Source organism: Scyliorhinus canicula, chromosome 17, assembly GCF_902713615.1.
Source record: "Scyliorhinus canicula chromosome 17, sScyCan1.1, whole genome shotgun sequence".
NCBI lineage: Eukaryota > Metazoa > Chordata > Chondrichthyes > Carcharhiniformes > Scyliorhinidae > Scyliorhinus > Scyliorhinus canicula.
The window spans coordinates 113,206,275-113,231,906 of NC_052162.1; the positions used below are offsets into that span (position 1 = coordinate 113,206,275).

The 25,632-nt window shown below is 45.4% G+C and overlaps 1 protein-coding gene across 4 annotated transcripts; it reads left to right on the forward strand.

The window, feature by feature from the left end:
• The first annotated feature begins 18,426 nt into the window (after nt 1-18,426).
• LOC119952215 (gastrula zinc finger protein XlCGF7.1-like) lies at nt 18,427-24,545 on the forward strand. Of its 4 annotated transcripts, none has more exons than XM_038775863.1 (4): nt 18,427-18,556; nt 19,016-19,311; nt 19,536-21,399; nt 22,375-24,545. In XM_038775863.1, exon 3 carries the CDS (start codon nt 19,830-19,832, stop codon nt 20,502-20,504), a length of 675 nt encoding a protein of 224 aa, XP_038631791.1. In that variant the 5' UTR covers nt 18,427-18,556; nt 19,016-19,311; nt 19,536-19,829; the 3' UTR covers nt 20,505-21,399; nt 22,375-24,545. The 4 variants fall into 4 exon arrangements, with proteins under 4 accessions (XP_038631791.1, XP_038631789.1, XP_038631788.1 ...); XM_038775861.1 differs by having other exon boundaries at nt 19,016-19,207; nt 19,536-21,428; XM_038775860.1 differs by having other exon boundaries at nt 19,016-19,207.
• Nucleotides 24,546-25,632: the final 1,087 nt, after the last annotated feature.

Genomic DNA, 25,632 nt, shown 5'->3' on the forward strand with positions numbered 1-25,632 from the left:
ATTTGCCCTGAGGGGAGCAGTACAAGGGTTCTTTCGGCGGTGGCAGCCTTTCCTGGACTTCCTGGCGGAACGGTAGGGAAATAGGTCGGCAGCAGCATCAACCCGGGGGGGGGGGGGGGGGGGGGGGGGGGTTTGGTTCGGTGGGAGGGAGAACTGTGTATATGGGTTTGTGGGATGTGGCGGGTGTTATTTCTTCCCCTTTTGTTGTTTGGGTGTTCTTTTGTTTTTTCTTTTGTTTGTAGTTGCGTTTGAAGATGGGTGGGTGTTGTTCTTGGGGTGTTACCGCGGTTGTTTTGTTAATATAGTTGAGATGTTTATATTTTGTAAAAATTTCAATAAAAATTGTTTTTTTTTAAAAAGATAGTGTTTAGGACACACGTCACTAAAGCTAGGGTTAGTCATTTGTTTGCGGGGTTTGAGGATGGGTGCGAGCGCTGTTAAAGAGAGCCCACGAATCACATGCGTATGTTCTGGTCCTGTCCCAAGCTTGGGGACTTCTGGGTCTCTTTATTTAAGCACCATATCGGTCATCCTGAATATTGGGCTGGAAACTTTACTGGGTATGTTTGGGGTATTGGCTCAGCCAGAATTGCGGGGGCAGATGTCCTGGCCTTCCCCTCGCTGGTTGCTTAAGGGCGAATCTTGCTGAGTTGGAGACTGGTGGCGCCACCCTCGGCGTAGCTGGGTGATTTAATGGAGGTTTTGCCCCTCGAGGAGCTCAAATACACCGTGAGGGGGCCAATTGACAGTGGCGACTGGAGTTGGTGAATGTTCATAGTCTATTTCAAGGAATTTGTCATTGTTAACTGTTCCAGGGAGAGTAGGGGACAGAGAGAGTAAGGGTTTCCTGGTTTCCTACGTTGTGGTTTTCTTTTTTGGTTTATTTTAGTTATTTGGATTTTTTCGTACTTTTGCATTTTTTGGTATAAAATGATAAAAGTGGAATAAATCATATATTTTTAAAAAGAGCATCAACCCACTGGAAGCAAAGTCGTGAGACCGGCCAGTCCAGCAGAAAGAAACCCTCCGACCCTCCCACTTCACTCACTGTCAGAATGAACATGGTTCAGTTCTGGATGTGATTAACAGCAGCAATAACAGCAGAATCCAACTTTTGTAATGACTTGTGAACGCTCTGGTGTCTCAGCAGGTGCTATGAATCATAAAATCCCTTCCCACACTGAGAGCAGGTGAACGGCCTCTCCCCAGTGTGAATTCGCTGGTGTGATTACAGGGCAGATAATTGAGTGAATCCCTTCCCACACTGAGACGAGTTGAATGGCCTCTCCCTAGTGAGAGAGCTGCCCACTGAGCCACAGCTGACACTATGGATAATACAAAGTTAGAAAGAGAAAGTTACCCTTTAAAACCCCCCTTTGCCTCCAGTGCCTAAATCTAATAATAAAGCCCCCTGTATAAATGTATATATTTGATTGAAAAATGTGGTTTTGTTCTAAGATTGTTATATTTTGAGGCTGTGTCTTTAATTTGGGATAAAATGGAGGAATTAAGGGGGTGTCATGTGACCTGTTCTGAATTCTGCCGATATCAAACCTGGGTGGTTTGATTGTTCGTGGTTAAAAGGAGTTTTGGGGTTATTTGACTGGTAAGACGATGCAGACAAGGAGAAAGGCATTTGTGCTGATAATGAATTGACTTTAATACAATCCCAGACCCAACAGTGGTAGGATACTGAACCAAAACCATCAACATTTTAGTTTATTTTTTAAGACTTTGTGGAAATAATGATTTGCTCCATGGGGTGATTACATGAAGAAATAGGCAGTTGGTATTTTTAAACCAAAACTTTATTACGAATACAATATTAAACTCCTGAACTTCACATGAAATCAACATCTTACAATTATCTTTAAACACGACTACTCGATTTCCTACTGAACAACAGGAAAATAATCTATCTTACTGTGGGAGAATTTTGGACTCAACGTCAAGCAGATCAGAATTCAACTCCTCTCTCCAAAGCTTTCTCCAAAAACTGCCTCTAAAGCTTTTCAAAATGTCTCTCTGCATTCGTTGGCTCCATCTAGCAATGAACTAATATCCCGGGGTTAAAAAAACAAATGATCTCTGTGGGCTGCAAAGCACATTAACTCCTCAATGACCAGGCCTGGGGGAACTGGAAGATAAATTTGGGCTCCCCCAAGGGAACATGTTCAGATACTTGCAGGTAAAGGCGTTTGCTAGGCGACAGGTAGAGGAGTTCCCTTTGCTGCCCTCGCGGGGGGCGATGGACAGAGTGCTTTCGGGGGTGTGGGTCGGAGAGGGGAAGGTGTCTGACATCTATAAGGTAATGCAGGAGGTGGAGGAGTCTTCAGTGGAGGAGCCTAAGGCTAAATGGGAGGGGGAAATTGGGGAGCAGATAGAGGACGGGACTTGGGCGGATGCCTTGGAGAGAGTCAACTCTTCCTCTTCATGTGCGAGGCTTAGTCTCATCCAATTTAAGGTGCTGCACCAGGCCGGGACTAGGATGAGTAGGTTCTTTGGGGGTGAGGACAGGTGCACTAGATGTTCGGGGAGTCCAGCGAATCATGCCCATATGTTCTGGGCATGCCCGGCACTGGAAGAATTCTGGAAGGGGGTGGCGGGGACGGTGTCGAGGGTGGTTGGATCCAGGGTCAAACCAGGGTGGGGACTCGCGATTTTTGGAGTTGAGGTGGAGCCGGGAGTGCAGGAGGCAAAAGAGGCCGGTGTCCTGGCCTTTGTGTCCCTAGTAGCCCGGCGGAGGATCTTGATGTAGTGGAAGGATGCGAGGCCCCCAAGTGTGGAGACCTGGATCAGTGACATGGCGGGATTTATAAAATTGGAGAGGGTCAAATTTGCCCTGAGAGGATCAATACAAGGGTTCTATACACGGTGGCAGCCTTTTCTGGACTTCCTGGCTCAAAGATAGGTAACTTGGTCAATGGCAGCAGCAACCCGGGGAGGGGGGGGGGGGGGGGGGTTAGGGGGCGTGTTCCTTATTATAGTTTCTATTTTTTTTCTACGGTTATGTAACTTAACATTGTGTTAATTTAAGTTATTGTTGATATGTTGTGATGTGCATTGAGGAGGGGCGAATGTTTATGATTGCTATCATTATTGTTATTGTTGGTATTTTATTATGGTTCGATGTTGTACAAATTCAAAATTTTTCAATAAAAATTATTTTTTTTACAAAAATTCCTCAATGACTTTCCCAGTCAACCTACAGTCCATTAGTCCAGACTGAAAACACATTCCTCTGTCAATTTCACTTTCTGGCTACTAAAAACATCCAGGCCCAACAAAACAGAATTATTTTTAAACAAGCATGACCATTGCAGTCAAACACACTCTAACCCCAGGCTTTTAACACTTTAAGTGCCCAATACTTAGAATCCAATATTCCTAAAATCTTCCAATCATCACAACGTTTGGTCTCCAACATGTTAAAAATATTAGAATTTCTAAATGATGTTATTTTAAGTGTATATTTATTTCAAGATAGAATGAAGTTTGGAGTCCAAATGATACATAATCAGCAGGTCTACCTGGATACAAAGCCCATGTGATTCATTTTGCCATGGAGATGGACCTTGATATGGGAAGGGTCCATCGGAATCCAAGTCTGATTGGAAGGTTCTCCTAAAAGATCTCCCTGAGTTTCACAGACATATCAGTCTGCTAGGATCCGAGAAAGGGTCAGAGTGAGCTGAGAGAGGCTGCAAGCCTGTATTGTTCACCTCGCAAGAACGTGGATGGGACCTCGCACTTGATTGAAATGACCAAATTTGAGATGATTTAAAACAAGGCTGGAAGATTCGCCTAGCTTGAGTGAGAGGGAGAATTCCCAGGAGAAACTTCATGTGAAAGATGGTTCTGGGGTTAATGGTTGCCAGACTGGGAAAAGAAACTAATAGAACTATATACTCCGGAACAAAGAATCACTATGGACTGCTTCTAGGAGAATTACATTTCAAATTCAGGAGCAGATTAAAGTATAACCATGAAGTGGGATTTTTTTATGGTGCTGAAAGTAAATGGGCAAAGATCTATTTATAGTTTAAAGTATGCATGCCCTATAAAAGTAGTGTTTTGCCGTTATTGTTTCTGTTTTTGTTGCAATAAACGTAAAACTGGAGGTTTTGTCATGTGATCCTTTAAATTATTCACTGGGAATTTGAATTTATTTTTAGAAGTTACTGGTCTTTACAGAGATCAGAACAGTTGGTTTAGAGCCACAAGTTTCGACTCCCTATTTCACCCTCTGGAACCGCTCTGCCTCTCTCAATGACAACCAGGTGACGGAGCTGAAGGCTGAATTTAGCTGTGAATAATGGGGAATGTGCCCCAGTTGGGAAACTGCCACTTGAACAGAGAGACAGGAAGGTGCTGGATAGAGTACTGACTGGGAAATGGGCCTCCAACCAATTAGGGGAATGCGATGGGGAGGTCAAAACTGATAATGATGTGACCCCTTGTAGGAGCTGAAATCTGTAGAAAGAAAGAACCATAATTTCTGGCTGAGATTTGTGTGAGCTATTTGTGTGGGCTAAGCAAGGAGTCGAAGGAAAATATAAAGACAAAAACTAAGGCATACTGCGTTTCAAAGGCAAGCTGGAAGATTGGTAAACTTTCAAACATAAACGAAGGGTTACTAAAAAAAGTAATACAAAGAGCTACGGTAAATTAAAAAAGAAAGCTAGCGCAAAATATCAAAAAGGATAGCAGCTTCTATCAGTGCATAAAGGGAAGAGAGTTCCTAAAGTGAATGTTGCCCATTGGAAGGTGAAACCAGAGAGTTAATAGTGGGGAACACAGAGGTTGTAGAGATGCTAAATCAATACTTTGCCTCAGTTTTCATGATGGAGGACACGAGCACCATCCCCATAGGAATGGGTAATTCCGAGGTAATAGAAAGGGGGGAACCTAGACTGATGAGCATCAATAGGGGACCAGTACTCTACAAACTATTGGGATTGAAGGCAGACATGTCCCCTGGGCCTGAAGGCCTACATCCCAGGATGTTAAAGGAAGTGGCAGCAGACATAGTGGATCCATTTGTTATATTATCCCAAAATCCCTTGGACATGGGAAAGGTTCCAGTGGATTGGAAAAATACGAATATCACACCCTTATTCAAAAATGGAGGGACGTAGAATGTAGGAAATTATAGACCAGTCAGTTTAACATCTGTGATTGGGAAATTGTTAGAATCCTTTATTAAAGAAGTAATATCAGGAAATTTGGGAAGTCAAAACAATCCCCATCAGAGTGTAAGATATCTACCGTGCATAAGAAATCTACCATGTGGATTTAGTGGCACTTGCGAACACTAAAACTCAGTAGAAATTTGAATTAAAACTTCTCGGGTGCAAACAAGAATCGTTTATTGCCTCTATTTGATTACAATTGAGAATCACTTAAATCTTATTCTCTAATAAGTCCGGCTAGCAAAAATACTGAAAGAGAAGCAATTTGTGCACAATTTAACTTTCAAATAATACAGAAATGGTTTCTTGCTTCCGACAAACAGCTTGCATTTACTTCAAGAGTTAGAGTGGAAAAGTGAAAGTATAGAGATAGAGAATAGTTTAGATCAAAGTATAGAATGATGCAGATAAAAATGGCCGTACGGACCCTCACGGTTATACTAAATCATATCAGTCTTTAGCCATCTATCTACACCCCTATGTAATCCTAATTGGTTTGGGTGAGAATCAAATGAGTTTGATTTGACGGTTAGCTGTCAATCTTCAATGTGCAACATTAGTTTTAATTGTTTCATGTCTGAATACTTGTGCTTGTTATGGAACGTGATTCTGTGCTGTTATTGCGACCAGCTTAAACTGGACTTCTGCTTACTTAGCTGTTATCTGCATTGTGGACAATGGTCCCTTCATATTACTGTGGCGTTGCAATGGTGTTGCGATGCCCTTGATCTGATAGCACAAGTATAGTGTCAAACTGTCTTGCAAATGTGCTGTTTTAATCTATAATGGAATTATGCTGTTTTGTGTCTGTATGTTTTGAGATGACCTGAGGTTGTGAGTGAATTTAAAATGGGTATTTAAAACTGGAGCTTAATATTTACACTAAATAGCTATCTTTTACCTATCAGGTGTATTAGAAAATAGTTGGCTTCTACGCAGAGTCAGCAAGGTTTTATGAGGGTTAAATCATGTTTGATTAATTTGCTTGAGTTCTTCCAAGATGTAACAAACAACGTGGATAATGGGGATCCTGTAGATGTAGTATATCTGGACTTCCAGAAGGTATTTAATTAGGTGCTGCACAGAAGGTTAATAAACAAAGTTAGATCACATGGGTTAGGGGTCATTTATTAGCTTGGATAGAAGACTGAATGACAGACAGAAGACAGAATCGAGATAAATTAGTCTTTTTCTGGATTTTAAGATATAACGAGTGGAGTGCCACAGCGTATGTCTTTCTCAGCTATTGTTACCATCAACATAAAACATCATTTAAAAAGGCACAGATTGACTTCTGGTGGCGGCTCTGAAGGAGTAAGTCGCACATTTGGTAGCTCCTGCTCAGGTGGGACTTTTGGACCTTTTTCACCGATTTTTTCTGGACTTGATTTGAAAAATTGATGACAGAGGCAATTGTTTATTGGATTCCCACATCGGTGCATGGAGAGCAGGACTAGAAGTGCTCACAAAGGCAGAAACAGACGGACAGAGAAGGCTTGGGCTGAAGCTGCAGGGGAGAAAGCATGGCGGACGACCAGAGCTGTGGCTTGTCGACCCAGCGGTCAATGGAGCAGCTGATGCAATTTATCCAGGAGGGCTTCTGCTTGACCCGATTGAAGAGTCAGTTGCGCGGCTGGAGCTTAGGTTGGATGTCCAAGATTGGGCGATCAAGAAAGTAGAGAAGGCGCTGGCTGAGCAGGAGGAACATCAAACTGCGGTAGAGTTGGAGGTGGGGATGCTGAGAGACCAGCAAAAAAGGTTCCTGGAGAAGGTGGAGGACCTAGAGTCCCTCCGGCAGAACGTGAGAGTCGTTGGTCTCCCGGAGGGGTCCAAGGGGGCGGACGCTGGGACATACATTGTAACATGTTTGAGAAGCTGCTGGGGATGGGGAAGGAATTCTCCCGACCCTTGGAGGTGGACGGGACTCACGGAGCACTCGCGAGGAAGTTGGGAATGGAAGGACCCCCCCCCCCCGAGGAAATGGTGCTGAGATTCCACAGGTATTTGGATAAGGGGCATATTTTACAGTGGGCCAAACAGACACAGAGCTGTAAATGGGAGAACAGTATCCTGCGGATCTATCAGGGCCTGAGTGCGGAGGTGGCCAGGAGAAGAGTGGCGTTTAACCAGGTCAGGTTGACCTTTTTTAAGAAAAAGGTGAAGTTCAGACTGCTGTATCCAGACCATCACTGGGTCGGGTCACGTACGAGGAGCAACATTTTTATTTCAAGACACCTGAGCAAGCGCTGGACTTCGTGAAAAGGAAAGGACTTGTGACGGACTGAGAACTTTTGAACTTTGCTGCGACGTTCATGTTTAAAAAAGTTTCTCGTTTTTTTATTTTGTGGACGCTATTTGTAATGCCTTTTGTATTGATTTGGGGCCAGTTGCAGAGCTGAGTGAGTTAAAGTTTACATTTGCACTGTTCGGGGATGGAGGTGTGTTTGTTCAGATGCTGGATCTCTTGCTTGATCTTTTCTTTGTTTAGCGTTTTTTTTTTCCTGTCTGGCAATTGCCTTGGGATTGTTTGTCATTTGAATATGTGTGCATGAGCGGGGAAAGGTGGGGAGGGAACAATAGGTGGGAGAATGTCTGGCGCCAGGGGTGAGTGCCACCAAGCTAGCTGGGCGGGCTGGCTCACGGAAGGGTAGTGGGGGGTGAGCAGATGTTAGACTTATCAAAGGGGTCGATTTACAGTGTGCTGTTACTGGGGGGAGGGGGGGGGAGGGGAAATGTTCTGCTGACAAGGGAGGGACTGTTGCTGAGGGACAGAGAGGAGGTTGGGGGCAGAGGCTGCCTGGGGGTGGGCCGGTGGAGGCGGGGGCTGGAGACTGGCCCAAGAAAGGTGATGGCTGATTGGTGAAGGGGGGAACGATGAGCCCCCCAACTGGGCTGATCACCTGGAATTTACGAGGGCTAAATGGGCCGGTCAAGAGGGCACGCGTGTTCGCGCATTTGAGAGGACTGAAGGCGGATGTGGTAATGCTGCAGGAGACGCACCTTAGAGTAGCTGACCAGATTAGATTAAGGAAAGGTTGGGTCGGACAGGTTTTTCACACAAGACTGGACTCGAAGACGAGAGGGTCGTGATCCTGATCAACAAGCGGGTGGTGTTTGAGACGGAAAGAATAGTTTCGGATGTGGGAGGTCGGTACATTATGGTCAGTGGGAAATTGGAGGGGGTGCAGGTGGCACGTGTATGCACAAAATTGGGACAATGTGGAGTTAAAGAGGATGCTGGGGAAGATACTGGACCTGGATTTGTTTAAGTTGGTCATAGGAGGGGACTTTAACACAGTTATTGACCCTGGTTTAGACCGGTCGAGCTCAAAAACGGGCAGGGTGCCAAAGGAACTAAGAGGGTTCATAGAGCAGATGGGGTGGGGGGGGGGGTGGATCCATGGAGATTTGGGCAGGGGTGAAGGAGTTCTCCTTCTACTCACTCGTGCATAAAGTGTACTCCCGGATTGATTTCTTTATTCTGAGCAGGGCCTTACTGACGGGGGTAGTGGACACAGTGTACTCGGTGATCACAATCTCAGACCACGCCCCGCACTGGGTTGACCTGCAGGTTAGTAAAGACAGTAACCAGCGCCCGCACTGGAGGTTAGACGTGGGTCTTCTAGCCGATGAAGAGGTGTGCGGGCGGCTGAGAAAATGTATTCAGAACTACCTGGAAGTCAACGACACAGGGGAAATTTTGGCAGCGGTGGTCTGGGAAGCATTGAAGGCGGTGGTTAGAGGGGAGCTGATCTCGATGCGGGCCCACAGGGAGAAGGTGGACAGGGCAGAGACGGACCGGCTGGTAAAGGAGATACTACAGGTCGACAGGAGGTATGCGGAGACCCCAGAGGCAGGACTTTTATGGGAACGGCGGAGGCTACAGGCGGAGTTCGGCTTGTTAACCACAGGGAGGGCGGTGGAGCACCTGAGAAAGGCGAGGGGGGTGATCTGTGAGTATGGAGAGAAGGCCAGCAGAATGCTTACACAGCAGCTTAGAAAGAGGGAGGCAGCCAGGGAAATAGGGAAAGTAAATGATGGAGATGGGAACCTGGTTGGAGATTCAGCAGGGGTGAATAAGGTGTTTTGGGATTTCTACAGTCGGCTGTATAGGTCGGAACCCCCGACGGGGCCGGAGGGGATGAGGCACTTCCCAGGGAGGCTGAACTTCCCAAAGGTGGACAGGGAGCTGGAAAGGGCTGGGAGCCCCGATCGGGTTGGAAGAGATAGTGGAGGGTCTGAAGGCCATGCAGGCGGGTAAACCCCGGGGCCGGACAGGTACCCAGTGGAGTTCTATAAAAGGTTCTCTGGGATTTTGGGACCAGTGTTGTTGAGGATGTTCAATGAGGCAAGGGAAAGAGGGGTGCTGCCCCCGACGATGTCACAGGCCACGATTTTGCTGATTCTTAAGTGGGACAAGAACTCAGAGCTGTGTGAATCCTCCAGGCCGATATCACTATTGCAGTTGAAGCCAAACAGCTGGCCAAAATTTTGTCCTCTAGGATTGAGGATTGTGTTCCGGACATTATTGGGGAGGACCAGACTGGGTTTGTTAAGGGTAGGCAGTTGGTGGCCAATGTAAGAAGGTTGTTAAAGGTGATCATGATAGTCCCGGAAGGTAGGGAGGTGGAGGTAGTGGTCGCAATGGATGCAGAGAAGGCCTTTGATTGAGTAGAATGGGAATAACTGTGGGAGGTACTGGGTCGGTTCAGATTTGGGCGGGGCTTTATTGACTGGGTCAGTTAGCAGTATCAGGCTCCTGTGGTGAGCGTACGGATGAATAGGACAACATCGGACTATTTTAGGCTGCATCAGGGAACGAGACAGGGGTGTCCCCCTCTCCCCACTGTTCGCATTAGCCATAGGGCTACTAGCAATTGCACTGAGAGCTGGAAGGGGCTGGGGAGGGGGGGGGGGGGGGGTGCTGGTGGAGCACAGAGTCTCGCCTCGCTGTCTGAAGACGACCTGGTCCTGTATGTATTGGACCCAGCAGAGGGGATGGAAGAAATCATGATGATTTTGGGGGAATTTGGCCGGTTTTCGGGGTATAAACTAAATATGGGGAAAAGTGAGATGTTTGCGGTCCGGGCAAGGGAACAGGGGAAGCGACTGAAGGAACTGCCATTTAGAGTGGTGGGGGAAACTTTAGGTACCTAGGCATCCAAGTGGCGTGGAAATGGGAACAAGCTAAATCTGGCCCGACTAGTAGACCAAATGAAGGACGATTTTTGGAGGTGGGATGCGCTCCCGCTATCACTAGCTGGGAGGGTGCCGACGGTGAAGATGACGGTCCTCCCGAGATTCCAGTTTGTGTTTCAGTGTCTCCCCATCTTTATTCCATGGCCCTTTTTTAAATGGGTCAACAAAGTTATCACTGGCTTTGTACGGGCGGGAAAGACCCCGCGAGTAAGGAGGGGGATGCTTGAGCAGAGCCGGGGAGAGGGCGGGCAGGCACTGCCAAACTTCAGTAACTACTATTGGGCCGTGAATATAGCTATGATCAGTAGGTGGGTGGAGGGTCGGCATGGGAGCGTATGGAGGCGGCTTCATGTAAGGGCACCAGTTTGGGGGCGCTGATAAAGGTGCCTCTGCCGTTCCCGCCGGCATGGTACTCCACCAGCCCTGTGGTGGTGGCAGCCCTGAGAGTCTGGGGGCAATGGAGGAGACATGTGGCAGAGGGGGCATCGGTTTGGTCTCCAGTTTGTAATAGTCACCAGTTTGCCCCGGGAAGGATGGCTGGACGGTTTCGGAAATAGCAGAGAGCAGGGTTTGAGAGGATGGGGGATATGTTTATAGATGGGAGCTTTCCCAGCTTGAGGCAGCTGGAGGAGACGTTTGGATTGGCGAGGGGAAACGAACTCCGGTACCTGCAGGTGCGGGACTTCCAACGCAGGCAGGTTTCAACCTTCCCGCTCCTACCACCAAGGAGGATTCAGGACAGGGTAGTTTCCAGAGGGTGGGTGGGAGAAAGGAGGGTCTCCGACATTTACAGGGAACTTATGGGGTCAGAGGAGACGCAGACTGGGAATCTGAAACGCAAGTGGGAGGAGGAGCTGCGAGGAGAGATAGAGGATGGTCTATGGGCGGACATGTTGAGTAGAGTCAACGCGTCCACAACATGTGCCAGGCTCAACCTGATACAATTCAAGGTCGTTCATCGGGCTCACGTGACAGTGGCCCAGTAGGTTCTTTGGGGTAGAAGACAGGGGGTTAGGTACGTTTGGGCGCGGCTGTTTTGGCGCCGGATGTTTTGGCCATAAACACATTTCTTTATTTGTAAATTAGCCTCAGTTGAGTTGGCTGCTGGTGCGGGTCCGCTGTCACAAGTGTTTTGTTCTATCACCATCTTTTTATATATTTTTTAACTAAACCAATTTGCATACCCATATGATGGCTGAGGAAGTATCAACGAAACGTGGTAAAGAAAAATTTGTTCATAACGGATTCCTTTACGTCTTTGACAAAACAAGCAAAGGTGACAGCGAATTACCAAATGAACTAAACTAAATGAACTAATTTAAGGTTTTTAACTAAATGAACTAATTTAAGGTTTTTAATTTACAATAAAGATAAAAGAATACATGAAACTGTTCTTAAATTTGAAAACATGGATGCTATCGATTACTTGAGGAGCCTTGCTCATAATTACCAAATGAACTAAACTAAATGAACTAATTTAAGGTTTTTAACTAAATGAACTAATTTAAGGTTTTTAATTTACAATAAGTTAGTTTAAAAACTTTTTAAAGCTCATCTTTTAATTTACAGTTTTAAGCTTGCTTTTAAGTCCTTCCTTCGAATGATACTGAATCTTGCAACAATTTACTTGCAACAATTTACTAGCCACAAAAATGAAAAAAAATTCTGTCGTCTGTGCCCAAACGGCTGCGTCCAAACGGCCGGGCCCAATTGTCCCATACCGAGAAGACAGGTGTGCAAAGTGTGCGGGAGGACCAGCGAACCATGTCCACATGTTCTGGGCATGTCCGAAGCTTAGGGGATTCTGGCAGGGGTGTGCAGACATCATGTCCACAGTGTTAAAAATAAGGGTGGCACTGAGTCCAGAGGTGGCAATTTTTGGGGTGTCGGAAGATCCGGGAATCCAGGAGGAGAAAGAGGCAGACGTTCTGGCCTTTGCTTTCCTGGTAGCCCGGAGATGGATACTGTTAGCTTGGAGGGACTCAAAGCCCACGAAGTCGGAGACCTGGCTATCGGACAGCTTTCTCTGCCTGGAGAAAATCAGGTTCGCCTTGAGAGGGTCACTGTTAGGGTTCGCCCGGAGGTGGCAACCGTTCGTCGACTTCTTTGAGGAAAATTAGCAGAGGGGTGGGGGGGTTAGTTTAGCTTAGAGTCGGGGGTTTAATAAAGGTGGGACCTGTAAGGGAGGGAGACTGCTTTTGCACTATGTTTATAGATTCATGTAAATTGTTTATTTTGTTGTCACTGTAAAACCAAAAAGAAATACCTCAATAAAATGTTTATTTTTTTAAAAAGGCATGGATTAATCAAGGACAATCAGCATTGATTTGTTAAGGGGAGCCCATGTCTGACTAAATCGATTGAGCAAAGAGGCTCGATGGGGTATAGACTTAAACGTCATGATTCAGGAGGTTGCACATGAGACACAAATTAGCCATGGGTTTGATGGTGATGAAGAAAGCTACAGGAAGGTATCAATGCGCTGGTCAGATGGGTAATGCAGTTGATGTAGTCCATCTGGATTTCAGTAAGGTTTTTGATAAAGTTCCATATGGCAGACTGATCTGTAAATTATACACGCATTGGATCCAAGGCGAAGTGGCAAGTTCCATCCAGTATCAGCTCAGTGGCAGAAAACACAGGGTGGATGGATGCTTTAGTGACTGGGAGGCTGTTTCCAGTGAGGTTCAGCAGTAACAGTATTGGCTCCATCACTGTACATGGTATATATCAGTGATTTATACTTAAAAGTAGGGGTCATGATTCAGGAGGTTGCACATGATTCACAAATTGGCCGTGGGTTTGATATTGATGAAGAAAGCTGTAGTCTACAGGAAGATATCAATGGACTGATCAGGTGGGTAGAAAAGTGGCCAATGCAATTCAACCTGGAGAAGAGTGGGAATGAATTTGGGAAAGGCTAACAAGGCGAAGGGAATCCACAATAAATGGCAGGATAGTGAGAAGTGGAGAGGAACAGAGAAACCTTGGGAGTGTCTGTCTACAGGTCCCTGAAAATAGCAGCACAGGTTGATAAGGTGGTTAGGAAGGCAGATGGGATATTTTCCTTTAATAACCAAGGACCTAGAATATAAGAGCAGGGAGGTTATGCTGGAACTGTATCAAACACCAGTTAGACCACAGCCGGAGCACTGCAGACAGTTCTGGTCACCACATTACAGGAAGGATGTGATCACACGAGAGAGGCTGCAGAGGAGATTTATGATTATGTTACCCAGGATGGAGAATTTTAACTATGAGGAAAGATTGGAGAGGCTGGGGTTGTTCTCATTGGAACAGAGGAGGCTGAGGGAAGATTGAATTGAGTTGTGTGTAATTCTGAGGGGCTCAGATAGAGTGAATATTTCCCTCTGCAGAGAGCTCAGTAACCGGAGGAATAGATTTAAATAATTAGTAGAAGGATTAAAGGGGATTTGACTAATATTTTCACCCAGAGAGTGGTGGGGGTCTGGAATTCACTGCCTGAAAGGATGATAGAGGCAAAAACCCTCACCAGAATTCAAAAAACACTTGGGATGAACTGAGGTGGTGTAACCTCCAGGGTGATAAACCAAGAGCTGGAGAGTGGGATTAGACTAGATTGTTCTTTTCAGTCTGGCCCAGAATGATGGACTGAATGGCCTCCTTCTCCACTGTAAATGTATTCACTTACTATGAGAGGACAGGTGAGACCTCAGTTTTATCTTTTGTCCAAGATACAGCACCTCTGACAGTGCAACGCTCCCTCAGAACTGACACCGAGACTGTCAGCTTTGATTTATAGAAGGGTTGAAGTTTAAGGAGGGAATTCCCAAGGTCAGGTTCCGGGCAGCTGAAGACATGGCCACCAATGGTGGCGTGATTAAAATCAGGAATGGTCAATTGCAAGCTAGGTTAGTTCTTTAATCGGGTAATTAAAAGCTGCGGTTTTGATTATTGTAATGTAATTGCATTCCTGAAACAGGAGTCAGCTGAATCATACTCAACTGTAACTGGTCAACTGGTATAATCTAGTTTCCAAAGCATTGTAATTTGAGGCCTATAAAAATAGACAGCAATCAGTGCCTGCCTGTCTGCACTGTGAGTGCTTTTGGAGTTGGGTGAAAACAGAGAGTTAGGTGAAACTGGGAGAAGGTGAAACTGAAAAGACTCGAGTGTGGAGCTCAGTCCGGGCAGGAGCAGAGTTTTGTGAACACCTCACAGAACGTGGTATCCACGACCTATTCAGCATCACGGATGCTCCAGTGAATCCATCCTCAGCTCCAGCTCCAAGGTTGGATTCCTGTTCTCATTGACTGCGCAGCCAGGAGCACAGTGAAACAGCCGTGCATATAAAAAGTGTTTTTCGTTTTTTTTTTTGGAGGAGGGGACTAACTGAGAAACAGCACAAATAATTGTAATTCAGGGTTATTATAATGAAGTAATATAACACATTAGGGTGAGGAAAGTAAGGTTAGCGTAAGGGAGGTAACTAAATATATTCTTATACAGCTTAATCTTTTGTTAAAAGGGAGTGAATAAGAGACATAAGGGTAGTCATGGCAGCAGAGTTTGCATCCGTGATAAGCTCCCCCAGTGCTATGTGGCAAATCATGGAAGCTTCAGTTGTGTCTGGTGACCACGTGTTCAGGAAGTGTGTCCAACTGCAGTAACTGGCTAACTGCATTTCGGAGCTGGAGCTGAGGGTGGATTCACTGGAGCATCCGTGATGCTGAATAGGTCGTGGATACCACGTTCTGTGAGGTGGTCACACCGCAGGTGAGGATTAAACAGGCAGAAAGAGCATGGGTGGCCACCGGGCAGAGTAGAGGAAAACAGGTAGTGCAGGAGTCCCCTCTGGCCACCACCCTTTCTAATAGATATACCATTTTGGATACTGTTGGGGGAGATGACTTAGTCGGCGAATGCAGTGGCAGCTAACTTTATGGCACCAAGTGTGGGTCTGCTGCACAAGAAGAGAGGAGGAAAAATGTCAGAGCTACAGTGGTATGGGATTGAATTGTAAGAGAAACAGGCAAGCATTTCTGTGGCCACAAAATAAACTCCAGGATGCGATGTCGCCTCCCTGGTGCCAGGGTTAGGGATGTCACTGCAGGGTATACTGAAGAAGGGGGGGGGGGGGGGGCAGACAGCTATCATGGTACTTATTGGTACCAAAGATATCGGCAGAAAAAGGGATAGGGTCCTGAAAGCAGAATTTATGCAGCTCAGAAGTAGATTAAAAAACAGGACCCAGAAGGTAGTAATCTCTGGATTACTTCCGGTGCCACTTGCTAGTGAGTATAGAAGTAGGAGGTTAGTCCAGATGAACTTGATGGAATTTTTCAAAAACGTGGCGTGGTGTGGCGATGAGGAAAATGCATTTCACGTAGTCTACTTGGACTTCAGCAAGGCTTTTGATAAGGTCCCACATGATAGACTGATGGCAAAGATAAGAGCCCACGAGATCCATGGAAATTTGGAAATTGGATCCAGAATTGGCTGAGTGGCAGGAAGCAGAGGGTGATAGTTGAGGGGTGTTTTTCTGACTGGAACCCTGTGTCCAGTGGGGTCCCACAGGCATCAGTATTGAGACCATTGCTGTTTGTGGTTTATATAAATGATTTGGATATAAATGTCAGAGGGTTGATCGGTAAGTTTGTAGATGATTCAAAAATGGATGGGGTGGTAAATAGTGAGGAGGATAGCCTCCAATTACAGGAGGATATAGTCAGGCTGGTCAGATGGGCTGATCAGTGGCAATTAGATTTCAATCCAGTTAAGTCTGAGATGATTCATTTGGGCCGGACAAATCAGGCAAGGGAATACGTGATACATGCCATGGCCCTGGGAAGGATCAGAGGAATCTTGGTGTGCATGTATAACTGTCCCTTAAGGTAGCAGAACCGATGGATACAGAAGGCATATGGTGTACTTGCCTTTATTAAAAGAGGCATAGAGTTTAAGAGCAGGGAGGTTATGCTTGAACTGTATAACACATTGGTTAGGCCACAGCTAGAGTATTGTGTGCAGTTCTGGAATCCACATTATAGGAGGGATGTGATAGCACTGGAAAGGGTGCAGAGGAGATTTACCAGGATGTTTCCTGGGTTGGAGAGTTTTAGTTATGAAGAGAGATTGGATAGACTTGGATTGTTTTCCTTGGAGCAGAGGAGACTGAGGGGGACATGATTGAGATGTTAAAAATTATGAGGGACATAGATAGAGTAGACAGGAACAAACTTTGCCCTCTGGTGGAGGGGTCAATGACCAAGGGGCAAAGATTTAAGTTAAGTGGCAGGAGGTTTAGAGGGGTTGTAAGGAAAATATTTTTATCCAGAGGGTTGTGGGAGCTTGGAATTCGTTGCCTTGAAAGGGTGATGAAGGCCTAACATTTAGGAAGTATTTAGATGTCACTTGTGACCCCAGGGCACACATGGCTGTGGGCCAAGTGCTGGGAAATGGATCAGAACAGTTAGGTATTTGTTTTTGACAGATGTGATGGGCCGAAGGGCCTTTTCTGTGCTGTATGATTCTACGACTAGAATCAGAGGAGAAGGGATAGCTCAGATAGAGAGTTGTGGGGTTGAATGACATTTCAGAGATGGGGAGGAGATTAAGCGAGGGAAGGATTTGAAAACAAGGATGAGAATTTTAAAATCGAGGCATTATTGGACTGGGAGCCAATGTTGGTCAGTGAGTGCTGGGTAATGTGTGAACGGGACTTGGTGTGATTTTAACTGGATGAGCTGAAGTTTATGGAGGGTATAATGTGGGAGACCAGGTGGGAATGGGTTGGAGGAGTTGAGTCTGGAGGTGATGAAGACAGTGATGAAGGTTCAGTGAGCAAGAGAGTTACTTTTACAGACTCAGCCTTTTGACATCTGCTCCCTTATCTCCATATGTGACTCTTAAACTCTGTTCCAGATGCCCCTGTGAAACACCTCTGAATGTTCTATTACTTTAAAGGATCTAGATAATTACAAGTTGTATTTTTCAAGGAGGTCACATGAGCTCCCTACTGCCTCCCAACACCCTCCAAATATCATCTTTATAGAGTTCATCCCCAGTCTGATTATAGCTATCCATCACCAGGTTGGATGATGAGTTGAAGCCTCAAACCAACATCTGAAATCTTTCTCATGGACAGAACAGACAAACATTTCTCCTTTCAGATTAAAACACCAGTGATTCAAGTACTGATGAGGGGAGTAACTCTATCAGATCTTGACGTGATGTTTGGTTTGCGTTTCCTGTCTGCGAATTGTCCGGACAAATCGCTGGTCAAAGGCGGTTGTGAAAGACATCACAGAAAGCAAAAGTAAAGAAATCCAAACTCTCAATTCTACTCGTCGGAGAGCATCCTTCTTTCTTACAAACTATATATCTCTGTCCCCAACGCACTCCCTGCTCCCTAATGACTTTAACTCTAATTCATCCCACTATCCCCCTTCTGCTTTCCCCCCCAATTCTCCACCCCAGAAGGTGCTGACTCTCGGGTTCAGTTTGACACTCACCTATCGCCCTCCCCAATATGTCACCCAGGAGCATAAATCTGCAGGTAAAATTGCCATAGTCCAAGATGGCCACAGAGCTTCCCCCTTTGAGGGGGAGAACTGAATAGTGGCGAATTAACCGAAGGAGCGATCACCACACCTCAGGCGAGGGACAAGGTTGAGAATTTATGAGCACGTACGGGAATTGAAGCCCCGGTGTTGGCCTTACCCTGCATCACAAACCAGCTAAGTGAGCTAAACCGGCTAACACCTGAAGTTCGCAAACTGTTTTGCTAAGGTGGACATCACAATCAAATCTAGTGACTGCCCACGTTACTTTGTGTCAGGGTGGAGTCATTGCCCCCCATCATTTTTCATTCAAGTCCCAGGAGTTTGGACACTGGGCTCCGGCTGAGTAATGGTGGCTTGAACTCCCACAATCCCACGCGCAGACGAAACCTCTCTATCCGCCGCGGGCGGGCGACCCAGGAGTGCGCATGTCCAAGGGAAAGGGGAGGCTGCGCATGTCCGGAAGAGTGCCCGCCCCTTCCCGTCCAGCTAAGGCAGTGACCAATAGGAAGAATTGGAGGACCGGAAAGACTCTGGTCCTCCAGTCAATCAGAGCGCGGGATTTGTGGGAGTGAAAATTGAGCCTCAGACAAACTGAAACCTCTCCTGTCTCCAACATCTGTGAGTAAAACTTCCCCCCTTTCCATTTCTTTTCTCATTCTGACCTTCAATTGGTCACTTGCAGCAACTGAAGGGAAAGGAAGTGAATCCAGGGAGGGTGCAGACTCTGGAAAGCTTGGCCCAGGTCTCTCTCTCTCTCTTAAAGACATTGACATCCTTTGCTCCCTCAGCTTGACACATTTATTTGTCTGGCTAAAAGGACGGTCTCTTTCCCAATGTTTACAATTAATGGGCTGGTTTCCCTAGGAGAAGGCTGACGTTTAAGTGGCCAGTAAATTATTATCAGAGATATATCCAATGGTGTTATATGGTACAGATTAGATATATTATTGTTGGTTCTGTAATAAAGTACATTTATTATTATTTCTTGTTTTGCAATGTTGTATTGTCGCTATGTTACATATTTCCAGTTATATCTTTATTCAGAGTGTTGTTAGACTTTGCATTTCTCTTCCACAGGGACCAGTGGAGTCTGAGATGAGGAAGGATTTCTACACTAAACGATGTGGTGAAACGTTGGAATTCTCTACCCCAGAGGACTGTGGAGCCTCAGTCATCAAGTATTTTCAAGACCGAGATTGATAGGTTTCTAGATGTTGAAGATGTAAAAGAATGTTGAAATATATAACGGTGTTGGAAAATGGTGCTAAGGTAGATCATCCAATTATCTGATTGAATGGTTGAACAAGACGATGGGCCAAATTGCCGACTGCATCTTCTGTTTGTTATGGTTACTGTGTCCAGGACAGGAAGCGGTGAGCATGGATCTGTCAATCAGCCTGAATCAGCACCTTCAGGAGAATTGGGAGGGTGAATATTAGATACAGCAGAGTGAGAATGGAGGGAGATTGTGTGGGACGGAGATTTACAGCTTTTGCACAATAAGAGAGGAAAGAATTTTCCATAGAAACAAGAATTGTCTGTTCTGAAATTTTAATCCTGTACTGACACTGATGTCTTTTGTAAATTCTTTTCACAGGATATTTAAAAAGGAGAAATTTCAGACTGAAATCTCAAACGTTCCATCTAGATCTGATAGAGTCACTTGATTCATTGGGACCTGAATATCATCACCCTTTAAATCTAGAAGGAGAAATGTTGCCTTCAAAAGATTTTAACCATCGGTGTGACTTGAAAAGCACCGAGACACACACACACACCCAAGTGAAAGAGTTCCAGTGCATTGATTGTGGAAAGAGCTTTAATCCACGTGTGTGTGTAGACGAGGGTTCAACAAATTGTCCAATTCGGAGACACAAGGAGACACAAAGAAATGGAGAAACCGTGGAAATGTTGGGATTGTGGGAAGGGATTTAGAACGCCATCAGAGCTGGAAATTCATCGACGCAGTCACACTGGGGAGAGGCCATTCACTTGCCCCCAGTGTGGGAAGGGATTGGCCTATTTATCGCACCTTCGGTCCCACCAGCGAGTTCACACCGGGGAGAACCCGTTCACATGTCTGCAGTGTGGCAAAGGATTTATTCAGTCATCCAGCCTGCAGAGACATCAGCGAGTTCACACTGGTGAGAGACCGTTCACCTGCCTTCAATGTGGGACGGGATTCACTCAGTTATCCCACCTGCAGTCACACCAGCGAATTCACACCAGGGAAAGGCCTTTTACCTGCTCTCAGTGTGGGAAGGGATTCACTCAGTTATCCAATCTGCAGACACACCAGCGAGTTCACACTGGGGAGAGGCCGTTCACCTGCTCTCAGTGTGGGAAAGGATTCACTCAATTATCAAGCCTGCAGAGACACCAGCGAGTCCACACTGGGGAGAAGCCGTTCACCTGCTTACAGTGTGGGAAGGGATTTACTCAGTTATCCCACTTGCAGTCCCACCAGCGAGCTCATACTGGGGAGAGGCCCTTCATCTGCTCTCAATGTGGGAAGGGATTTTGTGTTTCATCACACCTGCTGAGACACCAGCAAGTTCACAAGTGATTACAGGGATTGGATTCCGCTGTTAATGTTTCTGTTCTCAATTTCATTCAGGACTACATTTCGTTCATTCTGACAGTTGGTCAATGGGGGTGGTCAGGGATTTCTTTCTGCTGGATGGTTGACCTCACAACTTTTCCTCCAGTGGGCTGATGCTCTTTCTAGCAAAACCTGGCATCAAATTTAACAAGGATTACAGAGTGAAAGGATGTTTGGAAGTTGGAAGATATTTTGTTCCCATTTCTGTTTGGAATCCCCGAAAGTATGCCACGTTGCCATGAAGATGTGCTGTGGTGGTTACATGATTGTTTTGTTTAATGTATCTGTGTGCTTCTCACAGAAGTAAATTGTCAAAGTATGAGGGGCAAGTTGGCTGTGGTAGATTGCAAACTTACAATAAAGGTGTGACGATAGACAGGCAATCGTTTGCATTTAAGGAACCATTACATATTGGCATCAAATTTTAATTTCTTTAAGGACCAAAAATCCAACAGGAAACATGATGGAACCGTGGCTGACAAGAAACATTAAAGATTCCATGAGATCAAAGGAAGAGGCTACAAAAATGGCCAAAATAGTAGCAACCCTGAGGATTGGGAACTAGTTTTAGAATTCAGCAAAGGAGGACCAGGAAACTGATGAAGGAAGTTGTTATTTGTAATTCATTGCCTGAGGATGGTGGAGGAAGCAAATTCAACTGCATCTTTCAAAAGGAACCGGGACAGACTCTGGAAAGAGAAGAATGGGATAAATGGGCGAGCTCGTTCTGAGAGCAGCATGAGCAGGATGGGGTGAATTTATTTGTCAAGCCAGAAGGACGATCTCTTTCCTGATGTTCACAATTAAAGTGGTGATTTCCCCAGAGAATGGCTGATATTTAAGTGGGCAATGTAGTAAGGTAGGTTTGAGTATGTGTAGTGTTATATGGTGCGTACTAAATATTTATGGTTCTCTGGTAAATTACATTTGTTATGATTTCTAATGTATTAAGTGCTCTTTCTGCCGTTGCATGTTGGGCTGCCAGCTGAGGGAATGGGAAGAGAGGGATTTTTCAAAATGTTTAATGGGCCAATGATTTACTCTGCCTGCTGAGGTTCAAGAAGGCAGCTCACCACCAGCTTCAAGTGTCCATTCAATTTCAGTCTGAAATTATTGATCATCTCTGATTCGACTAGCTTCATAAGCAGAAAGATCATGGTCCTGATCAGTTACTGCCGAAGAAAACCTCTTCCTTATGAAATGAAAATCGCTTATTGTCACGAGTAGGCTTCAATGAAGTTACTGTGAAAAGCCCCTAGTCGCCACATTCCGGCGCCTGTCCATGGAGGCTGGTACAGGAATCGAACCGTGCTGCTGGCCTGCTTGGTCTGCTTTAAAAGCCAGCGATTTAGCTGAGTGAGCTAAACCAGCCCCTGGCTGGTTTATGTAAGGATATAAGGGGAAATAGTAGCAACCCTGAGGATTGGGAACTAGTTTTAGAATTCAGCAAAGGAGGACCAGGAAACTGATGAAGGAAGTTGTTATTTGTCCTTATATCCCCTGAAACTCTCATCAAGGGACACGGTTCTGTATATTGCACACAGTTTTAGTCCAGTAATATAGACATATGGATCACAACCGCATGATTATTTTCAGGTCTGTGACCTGCCAGGAAAAGTAAGTGATCTGTTTATCACCGTGAATCAAGACCTTCAGGAGAATTGGGAGAGTGAATATTAGATATAGCAGAGTGAGAATGCAGGGAGAGTGTGTGGGATGGAGATTTGCTGCTTTTTTGGAACAAGAGAGCAAAGAATGTTCCATAGAAACTAGAATTGTCTGTTCTGAATCCTGTACTGACAGTGATGACCTTTGTAAACTCCTTTTTTTACAGAACATTAGAAGAATAAGATTTATAGATCAAAATCTCAAACCAAACATCACATCTAGATCTGGCAGAGTCACTTGGTACAATGGGACCTAAATATCATCGGTCTTTGAATCTAGAAGGAGAAATATTTGCCCAATCTGTCTGCTTCAAAATAGTTTAACATCAGTGTGACTGGAAAAGCACCGAGACACACACACACACCCGAGTGAGAGTGTTCCAGAACACTGACTGTGGTAAAACCTTTAACCAGTTACACAGCCTGAAAAAACATTGCACCTTCCACAGCAGGGGCAGTCTGTACGCGTGTTCTGTGTGTGGACGAAGCTTCAACTGATCATAAAACCTAGAGACAGACAAGGACACCCACGGAGAACACATGGAAATATAGGGACTGTGGGAAGGGATTCAAAACCTCATCTGAGCTGGAAATTGAGCTACAAATTCTCATTGGGGAGAGGTCGTTCACCTGCTCTGTGTATGGGAACGGATTCAGTGATTCATCCACCCTGCAGACACATCAGCGAGTTCACACTGGGGAGTGCCGTTCACTAGTTCCCAGTGTGAGATAGGATTTGCTATTCTTCCAGCAACTCTACAAGTGATTACATGGGTTGAATTAAGCTGATTTGCTGCTGTTAATCACATCCTGGACTGAACCATATTCATTATCACAGTTGGAGAATCAGGATGGTCAGTGAGCTTCTTTCTACTAGTTTGGCCGATCTCACAACTTTGTTTCCAGTGGGCTGATGTTCTTTGGGACTTGTTGCAAAAAATATTGTTTCGTATTTGATCTGGATCATAAAATCAAAGGCTGGTCTGAAAGTTCAAAGTTAAATGTATTTAGTTTCCATTTCTGTTTGGAACCTCCAAAGGCATGCCACATTGTCATGGAGAAGGTCTGTGCGAGGATACTATGGTCTTGTTTCATTTATCCGCGTGTTTATTACAGAACACAGTTACATATTTTATCTTTGGTCAGCTAATTTACTGGAGTTTCGTCACAGAAAAAAAAATTGGAAGCTTTACCCAGCTTGAAGCTGGAGGAATAAATCTCCTGGGGTTCCCATAGTGAGAGGCAGTTCGCCTTGTGGCAGAAAGCAGTCGGCTTGAACAGTAAGCTTGGAATGGGCTGTGAAGAGGTTGTGGGAGCCGAATGGGGAAAAAGCAGTCTTTCTGTCCGACGTTAACTCAAGAAGGCGGTGGAACAATCACAGAGAAAAAGAACTCTCGAAGTCCAAGTGCCAGACTGGGAATCTGGGGAGAAATCAAAGTAAATACCAGAGGGCTGTGGCATACATTTGGTTATTCACAAAATGTATTAAACTTCAAGATTTCATCAGATGAGGCAACTCTTGGGGAGGCATTAGGAACTAGATTTGGATTTAGGTAGGCTATATGTGTATGTGTGTGTTAGTAATAAACTATAGCTTTAAGTTTCTTCTTCGATTTTGTGTGTTCACAAGGGTGGAGCCTGCCGTTTAGATTCACTTTACTGTTTGGGCCTGTGGGTCTGGAACCTTTTTCATAGAACCTGCTTTTTTAATGAGGTTTTGCAACTCTTGAAGTGAAGGGCTGGGTTATCAAGGGGGTAAGTAGCTGAAGGAAGTTGAAACGAAATAGATAAAGAAACTGTGCTGTTGCCTAGCAGCAGGAGGCCCACAGCCACATAAAGGGAAATAGAAAGGCAGTTTGAGTTCAGTTGGTATGAGAGACGGGGTGAAGATACCTCAGTCTAAATCTCTCTTGCTGGACATGTCATCCAATTGCTGAGGGAATAAGATCACGGATCTTATGTGTGTTGCTCTGAAGTTACTGTAACAGTGAATTCAGAGTGAGGGTTCTGGATCTCCGGTCGACACCAATTTTGCAGCAGTCTGCTGGGGAAATTTGTTGCAACTGAATCAGCTGTTCCCTCGGTGTGGGAATAGTGACCCAGCTTCAGTGGAATTGGATCTGAAGAGATTACTGCTGGGATGAAAGGGAAGAGGGAGACTGAATCATTTATTCTCCTGGTATCTGAATTGAAAATCTTTACAGTGTGTTACTGTTGTCTAGTTATTGTTCAATAAATGTTTCATCCTTTTGTTTAAATATTACCTGCAGACCCCTGTGCATCTGTTCAGTAAATACTCTCCACATTTCTAAACAAAATAAAAATAGTGATCGTTCAATCCAGGTTCCATTCTAGGATCTGATTTGTCCAGTAATTACATCAGCTGGGATTGTAGCAATGTGAAAGCTCTTTGCAGGATCAGAAAGCCTGGAATTTCAGAGGGATTTGTGAATCCTCCACTAATCGAGTGCCAGAGGTGGAGTTTCTGGGCGCAGGAACAGGATTCGCTGTGAAGTTATAGATGGTTTGGAATTTCAGAATGCCTTTGACCATCATTGAGACTTTTCTGGGAGGGAAAGATGGTCTCTCGCTCTCTGATCGCAGAATCTTTCTGATTAAAGGGACAGGGTCTCTGTTCTGTTCCAGGGACAGGATCTCTCTGATTAAAGGGACAGGGTATCTGTTCTGTTCCAGGAACAGGATCTCTTCTGTTCCAGGGACAGGGTCTCTGTTCTGTTCCATGGACAGTGTCTCTCTCTGATTAAAGGGACAGGGTCTCTGTTCTGTTCCATGGACAGGGTCACTCTCTGATTAAAGGGACAGGGTCTCTGTTCTGTTCCAGGGACAGGATCTCTCTCTGATTAAAGGGACAGGGTCTCTGTTCTGTTCCAGGGACAGGGTCTCTCTGATTAAAGGGACAGGGTCTCTTCTGTTCCATGGACAGGGTCACTTTCTGATTAAAGGGACAGGGTCTCTGTTCTGTTCCATGGACAGGGTCACTTTCTGATTAAAGGGACAGGGTCTCTGTTCTGTTCAGGGACAGGGTCTTTCTGATTAAAGGCGGGGCGGGGGGCACTGCTTCGGCAGCTGGTGGCATTGTTCAGTTTTGTGTTTCGATTTTTGTCCTTGGTGTATGGCAGGTGTCTTCGTTGCCTTCTTGTTCGTTTTGTGTTTTCCTTTGGTGGTTGCTCTGTATTCGGTTTTGTTTAGAATGTGCTGGACCTGTTCTGGACTGAACCGTGTGCCTGTTGGGAGGAGTGAATGGTTTTATCTCTTTCCTCTGCTGTGCTCCGTGTTGGAGCAGCCTTTCCGGTGGGCTGGTAAGTCTATCCGCTGATGTACGCCGGAGGGGTGAGTGTGTGTTCTGGGTATCAAGTGATTGGTTCCGTCACTGTATTGTACTTTGTATTTTGATACTGTTAAAT

Coding starts and splice junctions, on each gene's coding strand:
- LOC119952215 (XM_038775863.1), top strand. CDS start 19,830: ATGGAGAAACCGTGGAAATGTTGGGATTGTGGGAAGGGATTTAGAACG.